At 39.2% G+C, this 24,631-nt stretch overlaps 1 protein-coding gene across 8 annotated transcripts in view; it reads left to right on the top strand.

Annotated features, from left to right (window-relative positions):
- The window catches only part of svilc (supervillin c), a 46,065-nt gene that overhangs the window by 1,065 nt on the left and 20,369 nt on the right, over nucleotides 1-24,631 (top strand). For 6 of the 8 annotated variants that reach the window (XM_057861135.1, XM_057861133.1, XM_057861134.1 and 3 more), the window contains exons 2-16: nucleotides 6,092-6,164; nucleotides 9,405-9,658; nucleotides 9,957-10,094; nucleotides 12,358-12,537; nucleotides 12,612-12,646; nucleotides 14,433-14,494; nucleotides 15,287-15,432; nucleotides 19,828-20,044; nucleotides 20,113-20,519; nucleotides 21,605-21,704; nucleotides 21,779-21,820; nucleotides 21,884-21,946; nucleotides 22,870-22,944; nucleotides 23,018-23,081; nucleotides 23,163-23,246. In XM_057861135.1, the coding sequence (XP_057717118.1) occupies nucleotides 9,432-9,658; nucleotides 9,957-10,094; nucleotides 12,358-12,537; nucleotides 12,612-12,646; nucleotides 14,433-14,494; nucleotides 15,287-15,432; nucleotides 19,828-20,044; nucleotides 20,113-20,519; nucleotides 21,605-21,704; nucleotides 21,779-21,820; nucleotides 21,884-21,946; nucleotides 22,870-22,944; nucleotides 23,018-23,081; nucleotides 23,163-23,246 (1,840 nt within the window). In that variant the 5' untranslated portion in view covers nucleotides 6,092-6,164; nucleotides 9,405-9,431. Of the gene's footprint in view, nucleotides 1-4,813; nucleotides 5,263-6,091; nucleotides 6,165-9,404; nucleotides 9,659-9,956; nucleotides 10,095-12,357; nucleotides 12,538-12,611; nucleotides 12,647-14,432; nucleotides 14,495-15,286; nucleotides 15,433-19,827; nucleotides 20,045-20,112; nucleotides 20,520-21,604; nucleotides 21,705-21,778; nucleotides 21,821-21,883; nucleotides 21,947-22,869; nucleotides 22,945-23,017; nucleotides 23,082-23,162; nucleotides 23,247-24,631 lie in introns of those variants that run through there. The other 2 variants (XM_057861128.1, XM_057861130.1) reach the window with 2 other exon arrangements.

Below are 24,631 nucleotides of genomic sequence, written 5' to 3'. Positions count from 1 at the left end.
GCGGCACAAAGCCCCCCCCCCCAAAAAAAATGCACCAAAGTGGCCAAAACGTTGACTTATTTCAACGAAACCGTTGTGTCCTGTTTCTTCAATGCCAAGCTTGGCTGCACGTCGGCCATGAATGAACACCTAAAATGCCGTCACCCAGTTATAATGTTGGAAGACTACAGGAGACCATTACAAGCTGGCCGATTGTAAGTCCATCTAACTAACTAACTAACTAACTAACTAACAAAACGTTTTATTGAAGTTGCTAAGCCTGTTGCGATATGCAATGAGTTCATTTATTGCACGGTAAATAAAAATGAGAGGGTGTGTGCGTGCATTCATTTGTGCGTGCGCGCTGATGTGAGAGCAGTTCCTTTCACAGATTTTTATTGTTCATCAACACCGTGGAATTAAAGATTAGACATACAAAATAAGGAAACACATCTATGGAGGAAGTCGGCGTGATGTCAAGATGACGTCACCTTGCTTAGCAATGTGTCGCCATTTTGTGAAGGGGGTACACACAGCTAAACATTCCATAGACAAACGTCTGAAATTCATAGATTTCAGGTGTGTTTTGCGTCTTTTTTCCTAAAAACGTCCTAAACGTGGCTTACTATTATCACAAGTCACTGCCGACAGATGCGAGGAGGCGATGCAATTTAAAATTAGCGTTTATTGGTGTACAAAGCTGCCGATACAAAGTCGCAGCTGATAGCTGGATAAACAAAGGAATGGCCTGCAGTGGAGTTCGGAAACATGTACAACTACCTCATAAAGACACCCAGTAAATTGACCTTTATCATTTACGTGGAATATGTACTGTGTGGAACTGAGAAAGTTGGTAGTATATACGAAGTGATTATTTCTGCCGTTACCGGTAATTTGCCTCCAAGCTTTAGTTAGCCGTCAACACGTCACGGCATAATAACCAATTCCCACCAGGTCAATAATATACCGATTGACTAATCAGAGTAGTTCACGGTAAAAGAAAAAAAAAAAACACTTTGCGAGTTGCCGGTTAAGGTAAAAATAACCACTGCCTAGTCTATTGAATCGTAGCAGCTAATTGGGGCAAAAAAAATCGATTAAACTCACCAGTAATAAAATGTCGGCTGCAAACGTAAATGTGCTTGGATTTATGTTCCCACAGGCGAAAATAGTCCACGGAACTGTCTTCTTTTATTGTTCCTCAATTAATTGCGCTCAGCCATTTGTTTCTCCTTTTTTTCTCACGTGGAAGAATGAAGAACTTCAAATGCGGCTCCGAACTCTTCCTTGTGTGACAACCCGCAACACAGCAACTTTTAGCCATTCCGACAGAAAAAAGACGGCAAATAAGACGAAAGTTCAATGCGTTTCTATTATAAGTGACTCGTCTTTTACCCCATTGTCAATATGGCAACGCTTTGTTGTGGCTGTTGAGGTCATTAAATGCCCGGATGTCCGACTGCCTCTATATTAACCACTGTAAACGTTAGCATTACTACATTGAGGCTAGTGGGGAAAAAAGACAACCTACTTTAGCCTGCTATAAAACATTGGCAGTCTTCTCCAAAACGCAAATTTAAGGTTAAACGGTGACACTTCAAACATGAAAAATTGCTGGTTAACAGCATTTGCAAACGAAAAAAATACATTGATTACTGACACCACATGCAATGACAAGAGCTTTTTTTGTGGCTTGTAAAGCTTACGGTTAGCGAACGTACTTCTGGTGAACATTTCAAAATAAAAGCATGCCATGTTCATCATATAAACAACGGTTTCTGGAGTTACTCCCACTTACTTCAGAATTCAGATTCTACATTAAGAATAGCTTTAAAATGACACCCTTTATGAATCAAGAGGCTGATCTCGGCAGTGTAAGCGTCAAAGCGTGAGTGAATTTGAGTGGACTCACTCATATGAATTATATGAATGTTATGGCGAGTGATTAAAGTGTGGCGTTAAAGGTAATGCAGTGAAAAATGTGGGTGCGCCTACATTTTGTGCGGGTGCACCTTAAGAAAAAAGTAAGTATGGAGCCTCAGCAATATACGTATATCGCAATGTTAATTTATTCCAATATCGTTCAGGCCTAATTTATATATGGCGGAAAACACAGACAAGGCTGAAAAAGCAGTTTCTGCTCTTGCACCTCTCTTTAAAATAAACTGCTGTATTTTAAGCCAAAAGAACTGTTGTGTTTGATAGAACAATATGTCTATATGCTGCCATAGCAGTTTCATGGCACAGTAAGCCCCCGAACTATTTTTAATTTGTCCGTTTTACCCCGGAGACCCCCGTTTACAGACACCACGCAACGGCTTTTGTTTCAACCCACCCATAAAAAGAAGGTAAGTAATTATATTTAATATTTGAAATGTCTATCATTTTTACCTTAGAATCATTAATTAAATTTATTAACAAACAAATTACGTCACAATGAAAAAAGTGTAAATAGGTCAAGGATAGCTACCTCGTAACTATTGCCTTATTGTATTTTATTTTTTTTTTGTTAGTGTGGGATTTTTCCTGATATTTTAGATGATAAATAATCGATCCAAACAAAGAAAAATTGAAAACAAAACATTTAAAAGGGTAAATATTTGAAAAGGAAAATCTTGACCACTTCTTGATGTTTGCGATTTTTGCATCGCGACCTTTGTTATATTACCGTGTTTCACTCATACAATCGCCAAAAAGTCCAGCTGTGGCCATTCACAGCTGTGTCTTGACACATGATACATGCTACACAGAGTTTTTGGATCGAAATAAGGTAATTACGCGATAATATATCATTAAAATCATGATGTCTTTAATTATGCCCTCTCATGCTCTTACCACGAGTTAGGATTTAGGGGTTTAAAAAAAAAAAAGTTTTGAAAATGCCCTCCTGCTCAAAATTTTTCTTCCACCAGAAAACAGATTTTAAGCGTTCCAATGATGTATTTCACATGAATATGTGATAATTTTGAAATTTGGCCAAATTGGGGCTCTCAGAGCGGAACTTCAAGCCACCTGAGTGTTTTCCGTCATATGTGTTTTTTACTTTTTAAGGGCTAAAAATTAGCAAAATAATCCAGGAATACAATGGCATTGCCAAAGTTACAAAAACATATACGTTTGATACTCCGCAACACTCCCGAAAAAGTGGAAGAGGAAGTACTGTAAAGAGTTCAGTACTGTAACTTGTTTGGAACTTTTGTTCAAATAAAAAACAAATAAAAATAGAACTTTTTTTGGTATCGGATCGGGACTCTTTATCGGCAGATTCCCAAAATCAGGTTACTCGGACTCGGGTGCAAAAATATGCGATCGGGACATCTCTAGTTTCTACTATGCATTAAACAGGTTTATTTACTTTATAATCAGGGGTGCACATAAGTGGTCCGCATGCGCGCATGCGTACTGGACGTGGACAAACGCGCTGGCCCTCAACGGCTTCCATACGCTTTTGCGTACCGATGGCTGACCACTGTATTTGCGGCGGACACGAGAAAATAACTTCTCAAAATGTCGAAGAGGCAGGCCACACTGAGTAATTACTTCCGTGTTCCCCCACCCCCGTCAAAAGACAGACAGACGACAGAGACGTCACCGGAGCTACCGAAAAAAAGGACTTTTGCTGAAAAGTGGCTGCAGGAGATACCATGGCTAGAAGCAAATGATGCTCGCACGGAAATGCGGTACAAAATGTGCCGTGAGAATCCCAATGTCGCCGATAAGAGCAGCGCATTTTATGTAGGGTCAAAGAATTTCAGCCATCCAAACTTTGAAAAGCATGAAAAAACAGAGAGCATGTGGCAATTACGCAAACTATCGATGTCAAACAGGACCCCACTCGCCCTTTGGACAAGTGGCGACGGAATAAAGGTAATGAACAGCGACATGCACTGACAAACGTGGTTTTGCTCGCATTTTACAAAGCTAAACATGCACGTTCAATGAGGTCTTATGAGGAGGACATCCCACTTTTAAAAAGGCTTGGAGTTAATGTGGGAGCCGCATAATGCCCTTTATTTTGAATTGGTGCTTTTTATTTCTTTACATTTCACTTCAAAGTAATGGCAATTTTGTTGTGCCAGTTGATGTTAATCAAGCATTAATTGTTAATATAATTATTTAAAGTTAATTGGCTCTAAGTAAAGCTTGTCATAAATTTATCGCATCAGGCGGGTCGGCTCTCAAGCTCAATGAGGACCAAGTCACATCTCCAGGTCCTCCTCTGAGAACCTGGGCAAAAAAATTATGTGCACCCCTGTTTATAATAGAAGTGAATGGGTGATTGCTCTGTCTTGAAGCAAGCCTCCAGTGGTAATCTCTGCTACTGCAGGGTTTTAAAACGGTTTAAAAGTTAAGTTGCCCCTTGATTGCAGGTCACAAATAGAGGCAGACGGACATCCGGGCATTTAATGACGTCACCAGCCACAACAACGCGTCGCCATATTGACAATGGGGTAAAAGACCAGTCACTTATAATAGAAACACATTGAACTTTCGTCTTATTAGCAGTCTTTTTTCCGTCGGAATGGCTAAAAGTTGCTGTGTTGCAGGTTGTCACACAAGGATGAGGTAATTGTAGATGTTTCCGAACTCCACTGCAGGCCATTCCTTTGTTTATCCAGCTATCAGCTGCGACTTTGTATCGGCAGCTTTGTACGCCAATAAACGCTCATTTTAAATTGCATCGCCTCCTCGCGTCTGTCGGCAGTGACTCGTGATAATAGTAAGCCACGTTTAGGACGTTTTTAGGAAAAAAGACGCAAAACACACCTGAAATATATGAATTTCAGACGTCTGTCTATGGAATGTTAAGCTGTGCGTACCCCCTTCACAAAATGGCAACATGTTGCTAACCGAAGTGACGTCATCGTGACATCACGCCGACTTCCTCCATGGCTCCTCTTGGCCACTAAGCAAATTAATTTTTGAGCAGGTGACATTTAGGTCACTGAATGAGCATCCATTCCTTGCCCTCCCAGTCAATAGAATTTGACGTCTATTGCCGTCAATGGCACTGAAACACATTCATTCATTGTCAGGCCTTCCAATTGAAAATTGATTGGATGTCAATCACTGTCAATGGCAACCAATGAGTTGAAATGGATTTGAATATGGATACACCCATGCCACGGGTTGTTGGTCTATTTTTACTCTGGATGCACGTATGCTGTAACTCCCCCCACCTACCTCCCCTAGAGAGGGACTGACCACTTTTGGTGCAAGCTGTCAACGACAAGTGCTAGCTAGCCCAAGTCAGGAGCGTGTGCCCGATCACACCAGATGCTTGTAAGTAACAGTACTTTTACCTTTAATTTAAAAAAAAAAAAAAAAGAAAAAAAAAAGGAAGTCTGTATGAACGCGTTGCTGCCACAAGCCAGTTTCCTTGTCGTCATTCATAATGGATGATGAGATTTAATGTATTATCACCATGCTTTCAACCATAGTAAAGCTGATTTCCATATCCAAATTAATAAATAATACAAAAATACTAGCAGTAAAATTACAACTTGAGAAATAAAATGATTAAAAAAAAATTAATTTACAAGAACAGATTTCAATTTGCCTTCATTCCTCAACATGTATTGTTGTGTGTCCATGTCAACAGATGAATTCTAATGACTTTGCTGTTTGGGTAGAACGCTCGTCCGTATATTTGCCTGCCTATGTGTAAACATTTCTTGAGTGCTAATTATTATTGTTTCTGTACCTTCATGTGAAGGAGGTTTGTTTGCTTTGATTGCCTTAATGACACCACAAGCTTTGTTGTAGTGTTCATGCTCATATTGTGCCCATGCAAGAAGCAGGGTGTCGATGATCCCCTCTAACTGCTTTCGGGAAAACCCTCAAATACACTTCATCCTTTGCTAGTTGGCTGAATTGACATAATGTGGTTATTTGTCCAGAAGATTATTTTTATTGACTGATGTCAATAAATTATGTTAAATCATGTTAATTGAAGCCTTTTTTGTGTGTGAAAGTTAGCGATAGTTGTATAGCGCCAATCCCTAAATCGGCAAGTATCCCCTTTGATCCGCAATGGCGTCCACTCTCATCTCCTGTCTACTGTCAACATTCTCTCAGCTTGTCATGACTTTTTGATCATTGTCTCTTATAGCTGAAAACATCACAGAGCGAGCTAGACAGCAATGGATGCTTGAGGTCCGTCTGTACTACATTCATGCAAGGAGGTGAGTTCATTATGTTCGTTATCTCCTCTCCATCCTGTTAATATCTTCCTTTGCTGCCTCCTCCTTCAATCTTGACTGATACTTCTTTGAAAGTCCTCCATTATGAACTATTGTCATCTTCTGAATTAACTATATATATGTTGTGCGCTTTGCTGGAAACAGAAGCTTTAGATGATCAGGGTGCTAAGTCTGCAGCTCATGCCTCTTTTGTTCCATTGTGCTTCCTGCACAGCACTAAAATATCAGGAATGCTGACAGCTACAGTTTGGGAAATCACACACACTCACTGAATCCCACACACGTTCACCCACACACAAGTGTTGGATCACTGTTATTTATAATGTGGATTAACGTCTCAGTCCCTTGTGGTGTTATGAGTGTGTTGCTGTGAAACAACACAGATCAAACAAGTTTATTTGTGAGTAAATAACAACAAAATCTTAAATTTATGACATGATGCTTACATCCTCTAATCTGTTTTTAATACAACTGTAGTTCTTTGGTCATGTGTGCACACAGTAACCCTAGTGGTGGGGAGCTTTAGTAGAACTCTTGTTTATTTGGACTGCAGGAATTGCTGTATACAGTGGGCAAATAAGTATTTAGTCAACCACCAATTGTGCAAGTTCTCCTACTTGAAAAGATTAGAGAGGCCTGTAATTGTCAACATGGGTAAACCTCAACCATGAGAGACAGAATGTGGAAAAAAAACAGAAAATCACATTGTTTGAGCTTTAAAGAATTTATTTCCAAATTAGAGTGGAAAATAAGTATTTGGTCACCTACAAACAAGCAACATTTCTGGCTGTCATAGAGGTCTAACTTTTTTTTAAGGAGGTCTAACGAGGCTACACTCGTTACCTGTATTAATGGCACCTGTTTTAACTCATTGTCGTTATAAAAGACACCTGTCCACAAGCTCAGTCAGTCACACTCCAAACTCCACTATGGCCAAGACCAAAGAGCTGTCGAAGGACACCAGAGACAAAATTGTAGACCTGCACCAGGTTGGGAAGATTGAATCTGCAATAGGTAAAACGCTTAGTGTAAAGAAATCTACTGTGGGAGCAATTATTAGAGAATGGAAGACATACAAGACCACTGATAATCTCCCTCGTTCTGGGGCTCCATGCAAGATCTCACCCCGCGGTGTCAAAATGATAACAAGAACGGTGAGCAAAATTCCCAGAACCATAAGGGGGGACCTAGTGAATGACCTACAGAGAGCTGGGACCACAGTAACAAAGGCTACTATCAGTATCACAATGTGCTGCCAGGGACTCAAATCCTGCACTGCCAGACGTGTCCCCCTGCTGAAGAAAGTACACGTCCAGGCCCGTCTGCGGTTTGCTGGAGAGCATTTAGAAGATCCAGAAGAGGACTGGGAGAATGTGTTATGGTCAGATGAAACCAAAATACAACTTTTTGGTTGAAACACAGTTCTCATGTTTGGAGGTGAAAGAATACTGAATTGCATCCGAAGAACACCATACCCACTGTGAAGCATGGGGGTGGAAACATCATGCTTTGGGGCTGTTTTTCTGCAAAGGGACCAGGACGACTGATCTGTGTAAAGCAAAGAATGAATGGGGCCATGTATCGAGAGATTTTGAGTGAAAATCTCCTTCCAACAGCAAGGGCATTGAAGATGAGACGTGGCTGGGTCTTTCAGCATGACAATGATCCCAAACACACAGCCAGGGCAACAAAGGAGTGGCTTTGTAAGAAGCATTTCAAGCCAGCATTTCACGATAGCCCGAAAACATCACTGCTCTAGATGAGATCTGCATGGAGGAATGGGACAAAATACCAGTAACAGTGTGTGAAAAGCTTGTGAAGAGTTACAGAAAACGTTTGGCCTCCATTATTGCCAACAAAGGGCACATAACAAAGTATTGGGATGAGCTTTTGGTATTGACCAAATACTTATTTTCCACCATGATTTGCAAATAAATTCTTTAAAAATCAAACAATTTTTGATTCTGTCTCTCATGTTTGAGGTTTACCCATGTTGACAAATACAGACCTCTAATATTTTCAGGTGGGAGAACTTGCACAATTAGTGGTTGACTAAATACTTATTTGCCCCACTGTAATTTTGGCAAATTTTGCAGTCTATTACTAAGACTACTTGGTTCTATGAACTAGTTTCAAGGGTTACTGTAAATTTGTCCTAAAATTTCTGAGATACAACATTCTTCTAAAAACTAATTAAAAGCAATCAACTGATTCTTTGATCGTATTTAAAATAGCCCTCAAAGACGGGATAGAAACTAAACTGGCTGCCAATCAAGAATCGTTTCGCCAATCAAAACAATGAATATATATACAATATATAAAGAAAAATTAAATGAATAGTCTAAAACTTAAAGTAAAACCAGACGAGTAAAATGAAAATCTAGATTTTGTTCCTGCGTTAATTTCCTGAGCCAAACAAAGATATGTCTGAATTGTGTTCTCCCATGTGCTGAGGTAGGCCTGGTAGCAGTCAGGGTCTTGCCTAAAGACTCCCACTGGAGGTTGATGTTTCTCTGACCCGGATTCGAATCCCCAAGCTCCAGGTCGGGGTACAAGTCAGTTTCACTAAACACTGTTCTCTCCATCTGCTATAATATATAATCGTAAAATCATCTGACAGGATTGTGTTTTACAAAGTACGATGTGGTGCTCAGTCCACAAATTATGTAAAAGACTATCTCAAAATTTTCTCCAACCAAAATATTTTTCCACCATTTCCAGAAATTAGTTTTTCTTTGAGCCACCATTTGGCTGAAATTATTGCTCTGTTGCTTAGTCACAGAGAGAAGCAACATCTCTCAAACCAATCTAAACGGAACAAACCGGCTTGTTGAACCCAATTTTGGTTTTGGTGGCCTTCTTCCTTTGCTGGCCAGGTTGGAAGGGAACTAACAGAAGGTGTTGATGGTGGTGGGAGTGTTAAGGTGCCACTAGATTGAGTTACCCAAGGCTTGGCAGAAAAGACCTGCCGAGTCATGAACCCAGAGAGCAGCATTTGGTGTTGCCTTTCAATGCAATGGGAGATTCCAGCTTGGCGCTGCAGAGTCTCCGCTTACAAAAGAGAGAGAGAGAGAGAGAGAGAGAGAGAGAGAGAGAGAGAGAGAGAGAGAGAGAGAGAGAGAGAGAGAGAAAGGGTGTGAGGAGAGTTGCATGTGGGATGCAGTAAATTTCAGCTTTAGTCCTGCCGTAGGACCCTGAAACGTTTCTATGGACATGTTTTAGAGCTGAAGTGACTCACACTGGGACGCAATGGAGGACCTGGTCCTGGAGTCCCGGGCAGAACGCATCGCCCGCTACAAGGCAGCAAGGAGACAAGAGCTGGCTGAGCGTTTCGGACACACGGATGAGTTTTTAGACTCCCGGCAGGCCGACAACGGAAGGGACGCACAAGACCCCGCTTCCCAAAATGTCAACAGCAAGACATACAGTGTTCCGAACGGATCTGACATTTCCATGGGAACCACTTGCCAAATAGGGTGAGTTTTGACTGTTGATACTTCAATTTGGTGTTATGAATTTTGGTTGGCATGTTCAAGTAGTGTGTTGATTCTTGGGGGAAAAAAATCCTCTTTAAAGGGGTCCTTTGAAAACAACTTTGTCTCGGAAATCACAGCATTTTTACACTATCTGACAGATGAGCGATGATAAAATGGCAAAGTAGTTTATCTTATCATTGGTGGGAGGAACACATTGCTTACCATAAAACAGTTAACTTCAGGAACAAGATTGAGAGTATCTAAATCCTGAGTAACATCAGAGTTCTTGACGCTGCAGACAGGATTCCCAGGATGCAACGAGTAGGGGTGGGCAACTGGTGCAACAGCAGCAGCAGCTTCGCACTCGGGTGTCTGTGGGCCAGCTGAGGAGTGCTCTTATGCAGCAGGCGGCAAATGGAGCCGATGCGGACAAAGTGTAAGCACAGTAACACTTGTTTAACTACCTTCACTCCTAAACATTTTTAGATGAAGAATAAACCGTTCATACACATCTCAATACGTGACACACTATAAAATACAAACTACTTACCATTGGAATATATTTTAAATTATATTATAGGGTCATTTTTGTGATTGTCATTAGCATTTTAGCCTTAGCTAAATGCATTAGCATTTTTTAAGCTTCTTTAGCTTTTCTGCTGTATTTTAGTTATCGTGCTATCAACTTGTGTTAATGATAATGCTCATATTTTAACCAGAACCTTTCCTGAAATTGTGGTCTTTGGACTATTACAAGCAGTGTTTTTAATAACGGTGTTGGAGTATAACAGCATCGCTAACGGCGTTATTTTTTTTCAGTATTGAGTAATCTATACTTTTCCCATCTTTGCAACGCCGTTACCATTACTGAGGATGTGAAGGGCCGCGTTGTCGCGTTACTACACACAGCTCACAACTGCCTGGGAAAGAAGAGCCGTGACACCGTTGCAAACACAATGATGATTGGCTCAGAGCATTAGCATAGAATTCGTGTTAGCATTTAGCATGGCGAGCCATAGACTTCATAATGTATTGACGGGACACTGGGCGCAGGGCTGATTCATAGGGGGCCTATCTCCGTCAAAGCTGACCGAGTGGAAACACGGACCAAGAGCTTTTTCCCGTAGAAAATTCTTTTGAATAAATGCTTAAATCCCTGAATTGATTCTTGGTTAATAGCAAAAAAAATGGAGGTAGCATTTATTTTACGTAAATATTGCGAACTTTTAGGCCAGTCAGTAAGGAAATTGGCGGCCTCCATATGTAAACAAAGAGCTTTTTCAGTTGAAAATTCTTGTGAATAATTCTTAAATCCCTGAATTCTTTGTAGATATGGATGTAAAACAGTCTCGATTCATGGTCAAAAGCAAAAAAAACGTGCAGGTAGCATTTATTTTACGGAAATATTGCGAACTATGAGGTTAGTCAGGAAAGAAATTAGCAGCCACCATGTGTAGACAAAGAGTTTTTTTCTGATGAAAATTCTTGTGAATAATGCTTAAGTCCCTGAATTCTTTATAGATTTGGACGTAAAACAGTCTTGATTCTTGGCTAAAAGCAAAATAAAACGTGCAAATAGCATTTTTTTTTTTTTTACGCAAATATTGCGAACTATGAGGCTCGCCAGTAAGGAAATCAGCGTCCGCCATGTGTAAACAAAGAGCTTTTTCCGTTGAAAATTCTTGTGAATAAATGCTTACCGGTAAATCCCTGAATAGGTATGGACATAAAACAGTCTCGATTCTTGGTGAAAAGCAAAACAACCGAGCAGTTAGCAGTTTTTTTAACGTAAATATTGCGAAGTATAATGCCAATGCTGTAACGGCTAATTTCCCCTATTGATTTTTTTCACAACGTTTCAAAATGCATGCATGGTACGAAAAATATAATAATTACCTTGAATCCTCGAACAAATAACTCCTGAGACAGTCCGTCCTGTTTGTATGCAGTTCGTGGCGTCCAGGTGAGTTTAATTAATTGAAAATAATATACTGTTTTCCCGCTGATTCTGCATTATCATCACTAAGTTGGCGTTGTCCTTGTAGATGCTACAATATGATCATAATTTTTTTTTTTTTAAATAAATTACAAAAATAGTCACTTGCCCTAAACTTTTCTTTAATGACGTATCCATGAACCTTTTCCTTTTTAATCAAACCAAATAGAGCAAAGACAGGAAAGGCATGAGATTCAGAGCCTCACCTGCATATTGAAAAATATCTTTATTTAATTAAGGTACAATATATCTATATAATTTACGGTTCAGTACGTAACTGTATGAGGGTCACGGTTCGGTGCGGGATCAGTACAACAGGAAAAACAAAAAGGCTTTGTTTTTCACAGCATTTGAAAGTTAATACTGTTACACTCTTATATAGGTGAAATTTTAAAAAAAAAAAAGGAAAAATTGTGTCTTATGTTTATTTTTTGGGGGCGAATGAAAAAAATCATTTCAATTCAATCAGTTAATAAAAACATATTTGATGCGTAATATGTTATAGAATGTATAATGTAATGTCGTGTAGAACATGAAAAGTAACATCAGTTACTTTGCTAAGTAACTAATTACTCTTACAATGAGGTAACTGATTTACTAACTCAATAACTTTTTGGGAAAAGTAATTTGTAACTAATTACAAGTATACCACAAGTTACGTCTGGAGCTAATAATGCATTTCCTTCGTTCCATTTTGTATTAGTAGTGCAGAAAATGTGCCCCAAGCCGGGTCTTCTCTCGACCCAACGACAAAGCCTGTCTCAGATGGGGCCCGTCGCCGCACCTGCCGTTACATCGCCAGTGGATTAGGAGGTGCCCGCAAGAACAACGAGCGCTTCCGGACACAGCCGATCACAGCCAATGAAATGGAAGAGAGTGGCAGGTAGGTGCTGCACGAGAAACAACAGAGAGTTCTTGAATCGATGTCGTGTAACTTAACATTGTGGTCCCTTCTAGGCTGGAAGAGGCTGAGGGAGAGGAAACGTGTGATGGTAAATTATCTCTGGCAATTGAAGAGCCAAACAGATGTTATTGTCCAGCTCATTCAGGGTTCCACAAACTCTTTTGTGTTTAAGGGACCATTTCATTTTAAAAATGGAAATATGGGTCAGTAGATGAACAATGGAAAAAAATTACAATGATTTCATTAAACAGAGGTTGGTAGATTAGCCAAAAAATTTACTCAAGTAAGAGTAGCGTTACTTCAAAATAATATTACTCAAGTAAAAGTAGAAGTAGTCGTCCAAAAATGTACTCAAATACAAGTAAAAAAGTATTTTGTGAAAAGAGTAATTAGTAATGGGTAACATTGTGAATAACCGATCACATTTTTGTTTATTTTGTTTTTAAACAGTGGTATTTTTTTCTGAACACAGTTATATAAAGTGCTATTTTAATGATACTGTACAATAACCCATTACATAACTAAATCAAGCCAAAGAAATACAACATCATCAACAAGAGTCATTGAATTCCGAGAGAAAAAAAATTACATAGATGAAGCATTTTTTATCCAAAGAGCATGAGTGCACTCTGTTGGAAAAAAGTTCCGAGTTAGAATTGTGAAGAGTTCCTTCATAATTACTGTTATGAAATTAATAGAATAGAATAGAATAGAACGGTTTTATTGTCATTACACAAAGTGTCATGAGATTCAAAGCTGCCCCATGGAGCGCACACACACAAAGAATGGATTAAAAAGTATATACACAATAAAAACACAATATAAAAAAGACTTGTAATAGTGATACTCTTGCAGTATAGGTAAGGTGACCTATGATAGCAGCATTCAGTAATAAATATTGGTTATTAACAGTGCAAAAAAGAAAAAAAACATTTCAGTTAACAGTATGTGTCCATTTGAAGACCGCCGCAGTGATATTGTCTCCGGTTTTCCATGGTCAATCGGTGCAGAATAAATACTGGGGGAGAGGTTAAAATCCACGCTTTCGAGTCATGTTGAGGGCAGCGCTTTATGTCAAATACTTTTATTTTTTATGGTGCTTTAAAGACACCACATAATTTAACAGGCTGCCGTGAACATAGAACGGCAAGCTTGCGTCTGATTGGTATTATGGAGTCATGTGATTATTGTTGCAACGACTAAATTAATATGTGAAATAAAGACGATAAATGTAAAACAGAGTAAGAGTAGCGTTTTTTTCTTCACAAATCTACTCAAGTTAAAGTATGGCTTAGTAAAACTACTCTTAGAAGTACATTTTTCCTCAAAAAATTACTCAAATGTGACGTAATACATGCGTTACTACCCACCTCTGGTAATAAATTTAGTTTTGATATTTTATAGTTCATTCTGATTGAAAACATTTAATCTTATTGATTTAATTTAAAACAAAGTCATTTTTAAAGTAAAACAAATGCATTGTTAATGTATAAATGAGTGTTTTAGGTTTATTGGTAATTTCATTTTATTGACAAGTTGATTACGTAGTAACCGATAAGATAAATGAACAGAAAATATATAGGTAAATCATTATTATAATTAATTAATGGAATAAATTCAAACATTGCTAAATATACAGTAAATATAAGATTGTATTTTATTTATCCAGTAGATTTTTTTGCATTTAAATTAATGTGTTACACAATGTTTGTGTAATAAAGTAATAAATACATCATAAATATATAATGGTAGCCTTGAAAAGACAACAGACCACAATTGAGGTTGAAGGCTTACCAGGAGGATTAACTAATTTCATTGGCTAGACTTACACATTTTGAATATCAGCCTTAACTATTGTTTTTATTGTCATGCAGCTGACGAGAAAACGGATGAAAGAGCGCAGATGAGCGTGGCTGCCAAGATGTCTTTATTTAAAGTAAGTCGCTTTTGTCTCTGAAAGTGGACACTCATTGCTATACATAAACCTCCCTCTGCTCTGTGGACAGGGCATTCATTTGTGTGCTGTCACAGCCTTATTCATAGAGGCAACTCTCTGTGGCATTTCATTCTCAATCGTCAATGAACTCCTGTCACCAGAACAGCAGCCATACAATCCTAACATTTTGAAGCATTAGGTTGTGTTCACTGCCACCAAACAACACTTGTGTCTTAAATATTTGCTTGAAAGTCAAAGTAAAAATAATTCGTGCGACTTCTTGTATAGTATCTCAAGTCACCGCTGTAGAAGTAAGAATTCATCACGTATGGCAGCAGAAATTTGCTTGCAGTTGTCACACCAGCTGCCCATCTTTTCGTCCAGTCGTACACTTATGACGGTGCAGAAAGCGCTGGTGTTGAAGGATATGATGTGGCCGAACAGGTGTTGTGCAGCCTTCCACCGCTTGCTTTGATGGAAAAGCGATGAACGGCACATCACATCAAGCTCAGCTGTAGCCATCAAGGTGAAAATGTGGTACATGTCGCGTCGCCATTGGCGACCACGGCGGCCAGGTTATTATTAGTTCAAGCAGGCAAGGGAAGTAACCAAACACGGCCCGACTTGGATTACTACTCTGTGACGGTCGCCACCTCACCACCAGCTGCTTCCTCTCTGTCCCCCCCCCCCGGCCCCCAAATAGAAGAACCATTTTTGTGTCGCTTTCAGGACTTTTAGAGCGCTGCCGTCAAACCTATCGATATTAATCATAGTCACTATGTTTCTGCGCAGGAGATGGAGAAGACGGCCGCCCCCGAAGCCTCGGCGTTCCTAAAGCCTCGTTCGGGAAGTGTCTGCCATGAGCGCAGGCAGCGGCGAGGCAACGACCATCGCTTCCTCACCCAGCCAATCACCAGTGAGGAAATGGTAGCCATCAGGTGAGCTGCTTCACAGGCATAGAGCTGCACTGAAAATTAACAAATACCGTATTGGCCCGAATATAAGACGGTGTTTTTTGCATAGGAATAAGACAGAAAAAGTGGGAGTCGTCTTATATTCGGGGTCTAGACATTATACCCATTCATGATGCTAGATGGCGCCAGATATCATTGAAGCGAATGCTGAATTTGAGGAGTAATATTCTGTCATGACAGATCTCAGCCACTCTCAAGTTAAACCAGTTTGCATTATTTTATTGCAATGTTTTTCCTCATTCAGATTTGTTTCAAGACTACAGTTACAGTTAGACCTCACTTTGATGGTTAATGCAGTTATTGCAATTTTGTTGTTTTATCACAATAGCTTGGTTTATTTACATTTCAAAAACCAGAAGCCATTCATTTACGAATGTGATTGCACTTTAGTTTACATATTTAAATGTTCAGATATTACATTTGAATGAGGCAAAATAACATGCTTGTTCTCTCAAATATATTGTTATAATCATTTGTTTCAGATGTACTGTAATTTCTGTATAAAAATTAATTTGGTGTTCAAAAAGTCTTTTTTTCAAACTTGAGGCTTGAAAAAGAAGGGGTTGTCTTATAATCAGGGCCGTCTTATATTCAGGCCAATACCGTATATGCACACAATGTACCGTATTTTCTGCACTATGAGGCGCAATATCAGTTAACGAAACAGCTCCTACAGACATTGCGCCACGGCTTCCCGTCCAGGGCTGGGCTAGGCAGAGCGTCAAGGCAGCTTTCACTGCGATAAACTCAAACTCGCGCTGCGTTCTAACACCGGATTTAGGTGGAAACAGGACGAAAGTTTTAGTGCATACAAGCAGGCAGGAATGTCTCAAGAGTGATTTGGTCAAGGATTCAAGTAAATTATCATGTAAATTAACACCATGCATAAATATAATAATAACTGCCTGTTTTTTTTTTTTTGCTTTTAACCAAGGGATTTACACATTTATTTACAAGCGTTTTCAATTTAAAAAGTGCTTTGTTTTGCGATGGTCGGCATGTTGGATTTTGTATCCAAACACAATACTGTAATTTTACATTCAAATAACCAGGTAATTTTCTGCTAACTGCCCGTTTTTTGAAAAACAAAACAAAAAAAAAACTAGTAATTTAGACATTTCTGCGTCCATACAGAAAAAAAATCTGCTTTTACGTGTTTGGTTTTATGTAACATTTCAATCTAAAAATGACGAGGGCCAGATAGCCGGCAAGGCGAGCTGAGACAATAGTGACCTCAGAATTCAACCTAAATAAATTGTGATTGTATATAGAAAGGATTACACAATACCTTAACTTTGGCTTGAAATATTTACGTAAAATGAACGATAACTGACCGTTTTTAACCAAGCATCTAGACTGTACTGTTTTACGTTCATATCTAGAGATATTCGCAATTTAAGTATTTATTTACAAGAATTTTCAATTCATAAAGCTCTTTGTTTTGTGACGTCTGCCATGTTGGATTTTGTATCTTTACAAAATATGGAATTTAACCTAAATAAGTTGTGATTGTATGTAGAAAAATGCCAATTTTTCTTTAGTTGAGAAAAATCAAGATGATCCTGCACGCTTTCCTCAAGTATTAAGTTTCTGATGTGAAAATTGAGTGATTTATTAGTTGTTCAAAACTAGTTACCATTTCGGGCAAAAACTTGCATGATATGTTGAAAATTGCTATTGATCCTGAAATATAGGTGATTATCTCTGCATTTGTGAGTTTTATGCATCTAGCGTAAAATCTGAGAATTTTATAGCCATTTAAATTGTACTGATATAAAAAAAATAATTATAACATTTAACTATGATGATGATAATAATAATAATAATAATAATAATGGCAAAGGGAGGTACCTGTTTTGGTTTAGGCTTTGATTTTGAAACTATTTGAATTTGAAGTTTTTGAAAATAGGCCCCATATGGAGCGGCCCCGCACCCTGTTTCCCTTCAACTCATAGTGGAGTCTATGGTCCGCACCTAAAAACCTTCAATTTTCTCAAAAGCCAGCTGTGTGCCTTATATCTTGGTTAGTCATGGCATGATAGTCCCTTTAGCGCAGCCCCATCTAGTGGATTCATAATGCAACTCCAACTACTACTACTACTACTACTACTACTACTACTACAACAACTAATACTGCGCCTTATAATGCGGCGTGCCCTATATATGAGAACAACTTTTAAAAAGGCCATTCAGTGATACCCCGATGCGCCTTATAGTGTGGAAAATACGGTAAATGATTAAAAAAAACTGTAACCATATGAGAATAAAATTGTTCATGTTTGACAATGTTTCTCCCCCTAAAATTTTTAATTAATGAGTTTATTTATTTATTTTTTACATAATTTGATGACGAAGCCTGATACTAACTATCTATTTATGAATATTTCAAGTATTTTTCAATTACAAAATGAAGCCCTGACAATACATGTTGGGCCATGTAGGCCAAAATATTAACATTTGGTATCAGAGGTGGGTAGCAACGCATTACATTTACTCGCTTACATTTACTTGAGTAACTTTTTGAGAGAAAAAAATGTATTTCTAAGAGTAGTTTTACTAAGCCATACTTTTTACTTTTACTTGAGTAGATTTGTGAAGAAACGCTACTCTTACTCCGCTACTTTGGGCTACACTAGGCGTTACGTTTTTCCTCTTTAGTGTACATATTACATTTTACTTTACTTTGACTGACTATATTTTGCAAGAGACGCAAACAGTGGCACAGCCAGTTTCACCAATGAGATGTCGAGACAATCAAACTCAAGCCTGGCATTTTATGATCACGCCAGCCTGTTCAATCACGTACCGTCTTTAAAGCACTGCAAAAAAAAAAAAAAAAGTATTTGACATAGAGCGCTGCCGTCAACATGACCCGGTTTTTATTTGGCACAAATTTACTGTGGAAAACCTGTGGAAAAATTTTATAATAGGAACTAGGAACTATTTTCTCTACTAGAGAGCACTCATTCTCTTTGTACGAATGATTCATTTCTGTTCTTTCGTCGGAATTCAATGATTTTTTTTTTTTGTATATCTTTGGCTTAATGTTTTTATGTAGTATGTTATAGTCCTATTCTTCTTTAAAGTATAATAATAATGGTTCATATAGATAACCTTGTGCTGAGAACAAAATACCATTGTATAAAAAAAAAAAACGAAATCATAAGCTGTTACTCACAATGTGACTTAAATATTCTTTTCACCAAATCCTTTTTTTTTTTTTTTACTCGTACTTGAGTACAGTTTTTGGATGACTACTTTTACTTTTACTTGGGTAATATTATTTTGAATCAACGCTACTCGATCAAATTTTTGGCTGCTCCACCCACCTGTTTGGTATACAAGTGTGGCCCACTTGACCCAAAATGTAATGTCCACATATGTGGTTGCCAGGTCTTAATTAAAGGTGCAGTACTTTTTAAAATTATTATAATTAATCATTTTTTAAATACATTTTTGAATGAATAAATGCAGGGTGTTCCAAAATGTTTGACCCCGTAGGCCAATAATTTTGACAATTTTCGTTGGAATGACCTCAAATTTTCAGCTTGTGTAGAAACACAAGTTTTTGTGTGTAACGTTTGGCATTTCTATCTTTTCAGGTTAAGAAAGGCTGTTCACTTTAAAAGAAAAGGCATTTGCCTGTTAGAGTATGCTCGGACTCAGTCATCGAAGACATTCACAAATTTTGCAAAGAAGGCACCAACTACAAAACAAATTTGGCCTTGGCACCAAAAATTTCAAGAAATTTCAACGAGTTCGGCACGAGCTTGAATACCGACTCGACGTGTGCAGAGTCACAGGCGGCGCTCATATTGAACATTTATGAAAATCTGTCATAGAACCAACAAATACTTGTACTTTTCTTTGGAAATTTAACCAATAAAACTTATGACCTTCAACATAAAGTGTATTTAGTTTCATTAAGATCCATCATGCAATTTCAGAGGTATGGGCATTTAGAATGGGGTCAACCATTTTGAAACACCCTGTACAATTGCAAATGAACAGAACATTAAAAAACAAAATTATGATGCATAAAGTAGAAGTACACTATAGTTGTAGCCTCAAATAGCACTCTACGGTTGTAGTTTTTTTTAATGTTGGTTTCATAGTCCATTTCATTTCAACTGGGAGAACTGGCCGTGAGTGTTCATGTCTCATTGCCATTGACGGCTCTAGACGTCCAATTCATTTTGACTGGAAGGGCTGGTAACGATTATTCGCTGTTAGCCTCTCCCAGTCAAAATGAAATAGATGTCTAGCCCCGTCACTGGCTGCCAATGAGTTAAATGAGTGCCCTATAAAAGTTTAAATTGCAAGAAGTAATCCATCTTCTTTCAAATTGTTGGCCTGCAGCACCCTGCCGGACGCACCAGAGGAGATGTGCCCGCCGCAGGAAGAGCAAGCGGAAACCGATGACGAGGGCTGCAAGCTTAGCGTGAGCGAGAAGCTGGCTCTTTTCAACAAACTTTTCTTGCCCGAGGGGCCGGGTGCCGACGAAGCCCCCGAGAAGCGGAGGCAGAAGAACGCCCGCTACCGTACGCAGCCCATCACGGTGGATGAAGTCAGCTTGGTAAGTGGGTTTAATGAGTGGGGCTAATACAGTGCCGCCTTGACTTACGAGTTGAATTTTGTGCTCAGTTGCAGAAAGGCCCCGTGCAGCTCCCCATCTTGTCTTTAGCCCCTCACCTGTGCGACAGACAGCAGGCCTCATCAAACAACCTAAAGCCCAGCGAGCTGCGCCTCTCTTGCTCCAAACCCGACATCAATCCCGCATCCTTCGATCAGGGCATGCAGCGCTGTGACTCGGAGCCCGGGATCATGGGGAGCCTGAGGAGGTGTCGCTCGGAGCGCACCAAGAGTTCCAAGGCGGAGCGCAATGGCCCCGTTTCTCACAGAGACATGCCAAATGCGCGCACGGCTAGGCGGGAGGCCGTGGGGGAAGACCTTTGGGCAGCCGCCCCATGGAGACAGAGGACACGTGGCCGGCGGGAAACCAATGCCTATATGCCGCCGACGACCCACGCGATGTTGAAACACACTAGCAGGTGGGAGCAACTACTACTTAGAATATAGAGGAGAGGTTCATTCATTTTAGTTGTTCAATTCAAAATGTGACATTCATATCAGAGTTGTCCTGATCACATATTTTGCACCCGAGTTTGAGTCCGTGTGACCTGATTTTGAGGATCTGCCGATACTGATTACCGATCTACCTCGGCAATTTATTTATTTATTTAATAATGTATTACAAAACATATTTTTTTCTTTTGACAGTATTATTGTCCTTCTTAATTTTGCTGCTATGTAGCCATGAAAAAAATCTTTAAAACTATTTTTCCAACCGATTCCAATCTTCTAAAAATGTTGCGTAGTACAAAACACTTTTTTTTTTGTTTCTTTTGACAGTATACTTGGACATCTTATTTTGTTGCTTTGTCTTGAAACCCCATCTTTTTCAGCCGATTGTAATCTTTCTAAAAATTACGTGCTCTGGCCCAATTTCCTATCACGTGATTGGACATCCCTAATCGTTATACCTCCGAAATATTGAACTAACTCATTCACTGTCATTGACAGTGAAAATGGACAAAATAGCATTATAATACTTAAAAGTAAAACACCACTTCAGTTGGGGGTGGGGGAATAATCATCATGGTCAAAATTTCAACAAACCCATTTGGGACTTGAGTAACACTATCAATTCAAGAACTTTGACATCAAAAGTAACTCTGTATCTTGAAAATAACCCCCTTGGGGTTCTCTCCTTGGGGATTTCAATGGTTTGCTTGCAGTCAACCAGGAGCCACAATGCATTATGTAGAACTTTGCATCATCTGAAAGGTAAATAAAACTGCTGTCTTAAGATGTGATTTTATTTTTAATGCTAAAAGGGGGATAAAGTGGGGACAAAACATGTCCGATTTAGTTTTTTAGGTGGGGTGGGGGGTTTATTTCATAATAGGTACCAACTCCCATACAAAATATCCCTCAAATGATCCAATGGCACCATCCTTGAGGTAGTTGTAATAATTTTCCAATTTTTTCATTTTTTGGTCTTTTATCCCCTCCTCCTATTTCATTTCAAACCTTTCACAGTACCTTAAATAGTCTGTATAATATGTTCCAAAAGGCACCATAATGAAGACGCTTCTACATCAGCATGTCTTCAGGTTGCTCCCGTGAATAGCGACACTCAAGTTCACCACATGATCAATGGTACTACTAGTAAGGTAAGAGCACCCAAGTACATCATTTCACATTCTCATGTGCATGAACTAGAACTGTACTCCTTGGTGTGTTTTAGGGCGAAAAATCTCGTACAGACGGAATGAAGCCTCAGTGTTGGGTGAGTCTAAAATGAAAATGAAATGCATCTTAATGTAATGTAATATATTTTGTATTCACACAGGAGCCTGTCTATGCATCGGTCTTTTCCAGCAGTACACCTCAGTATGTCATGTGCTTCAACAAGGTAATTTCTGCATGTTTATTTGCAGCTGAAGTTGCAGCAATTTTGAATTACAAAGTTTCAAATCAACAGAAAAGCACTATTAAAACTAGGAGTGGGAACCTCTTGGTACCTCACGGTACGATACGATACGATTTGCGATACAAAGCTCACGATAACGATGATCTGATGACATGGCGATACAACGATTATCGATACATTGGTCAGCAAATTCTCCTAGGATATTCTACAAACAAATAATAAACAGAAAAACAAGCTTCTGCTGTGAATTGGAATGATTTTATCATTAGTAGACGTCCAATCCGTTTGAAGTGGGAATTCGCTGCCTCCCAGAACGTCTGTTGCCGGTAGTGGCAGCCAATGCCAGGAAATGAGGTAATTTTGGGCCCTTTAGGGTCATTTACCTGTTCATTTTCAGTTATGTCCTGTTGATTTGGGGGCATTTTATGGGTATCTTCCTGTTTATTCTGAGTTAAAGAACAGGCAATGACCCGGGAATCACCCAAATGAATAGGCAGTGACTCAAACTCAACAGAAAATGACCTGTAAATGCCCTAAAATGAACAGCAAGTGACCTGTAAATTCCCTGAAAATCGGACAGAATGACTGAACGCTCTGGTTTCGAACATTCCCAGTCTAAATGGACTGGGCGTCGAGCATTTTGGTAGCAACTTGTTGGTTCATTTTTATTTATTTATTTTTGTAGACATTGATACCTTTTCAAAACGATATGTCGATTCTTGGCAGAAGCATATCGATAACATTTTGGGATACAAAGTGTAACGATATATCACCATTTCGATATTTTGTCACAGCCCTAATTAAAACCTCAACTACGAATTTCCATTATACATCTAAAATGTGGCTTTTAAACACAAATGTTTTTTTTTTTTTTTTTAAATAAAGTTGGTGCTTTAAAATTTCAGAACAATCAGTCCTTCGAGGCTCAGGAGGTGACATCTCCGACAGACAACCAGAGTCCTCTTCAGAGTAAACAGAAGGTTAAGAAATCTGAAAATCTTTATTTTTGTTGCTTGGGTTTTGTTTCCATTCTAACAAACAACATTTATTTAGTCCGTTGTAGATGAGGAAGACATACATGTGTGTTCTAAGTCGATAAAGGTGGAAGAAACAGCAAGTGAGTTAACATACAACCATTCTGTATATAACGTTTTTTTTTTGTTATATCTGATCATCTTTTTTATTTTTTAAATTTCAGCTGCCGAATGTTCACAATTAGTCGGCAAAACCAACTGTCATAACAACAGTCAATCTACTGAAGCGCCAACCTGCTCATTTGAAGGTGAAAGCAGATGTGCATGAGACATTTAGGGATATATTTTTTTATTATTATTCTTGGGGCAAATGAATTGCTTTTTGAGCTTTTTTTCCCCTCATAACCAAATCCCCACCAAATTTAGCTGGCATGTTCATCCATTGTTAGGAATCAAAGTTGAGACCATGTACTGTTCCTTCTCAAAAAATTAGCAAATTGTGATAAAGTTGATTATTTTCTGTAATGTACTGATAAACATTAGACTTTCATATATTTTAGATTCATTACACACAACTGAAGTAGTTCAAGCCTTTTATTGTTTTAATATTGATGATTTTGGCAAAAAAGTCAAGAAAAAACAAAAATCTATGAAAAGGTACTCTGAAGAAGCTACTAACCTAATCATCTGAATCAACGAATTAACGCAAAACTCCTGCGAAAGATTCCTGAGGCTTTTAAAAACTCCCAGCCTGGTTCATTACTCAAAACCGCAATCATGGGCAAGACTGCCGACCTGTCTGCTGTCCAGAAGGCCATCATTGACACCCTCAAGCAAGAGGCTAAGACACAGAAATAAATTTCTGAGCAAATAGGCTGTTCCCAGAGTGCTGTATTAAGGCACCTCAGTAGGAAGTCTGTGGGAAGGAAAAAGTGTGGCAGAAAACGCTGCACGACCAGAAGAGGTGACCACACCCTGAGAAAGATTGTAGAGAAGGGCCGATTCCAGACCTTGGGGGACCTGCAGAAACAGTGGACTGAGTCTGGAATAGAAACATCCAGAGCCACCATGGACAGGCATGTGCTGGAAATGGGCTACAGGTGCCGCATTCCCAAAGGTCAAGCTACTTTTGAACCTGAAACAACAGCAGAAGCGCCTGACCTGGGCTACAGAGAAGCAGCACTGGACTGTTGCTCAGTGGTCCAAAGTACTTTTTTCAGATGAAAGCACATTTTGCATGTCATTCGGAAATCAAGGTGCCAGAGTTTGGAGGAAGACTGGGGAGAAGGAAATGCCAAAATGCCTGAAGTCCAGTGTCAAGTACCCACAGTCAGTGATGGTCTGGGGTGCCATGTCAACTGCTGGTGTTGGTCTACTGTGTTTTATCAAGGGCAGGGTCAATGCAGCTAGCTATCAGGAGATTTTGGAGCACTTCATGCTTCCATCTGCTGAAAAGCTTTATGGCGATGAAGATTTCATTTTTCAGCACGACCTGGCACCTGCTCACAGTGCCAAAACCACTGGTAAATGGTTTACTGACCATGGCATTACTGTGCTCAATTGGCCTGCCAACTCTCCTGACCTGAACCACATAGAGAATCTGTGGGATATTGTGAAGAGGAAGTTGAGAGACACCAGACCCAACACTTTGGATGAGCTTAAGGCCGCTATCGAAGCATCCTAGGCCTCCATA

The sequence above is a fragment of the Corythoichthys intestinalis genome, chromosome 16 (assembly GCF_030265065.1).
Source record: "Corythoichthys intestinalis isolate RoL2023-P3 chromosome 16, ASM3026506v1, whole genome shotgun sequence".
NCBI classification, from domain to species: Eukaryota; Metazoa; Chordata; class Actinopteri; order Syngnathiformes; family Syngnathidae; genus Corythoichthys; species Corythoichthys intestinalis.
Note: the sequence above shows the minus strand (reverse complement) of the source record. Positions and strands in the feature narration are given on the sequence as shown.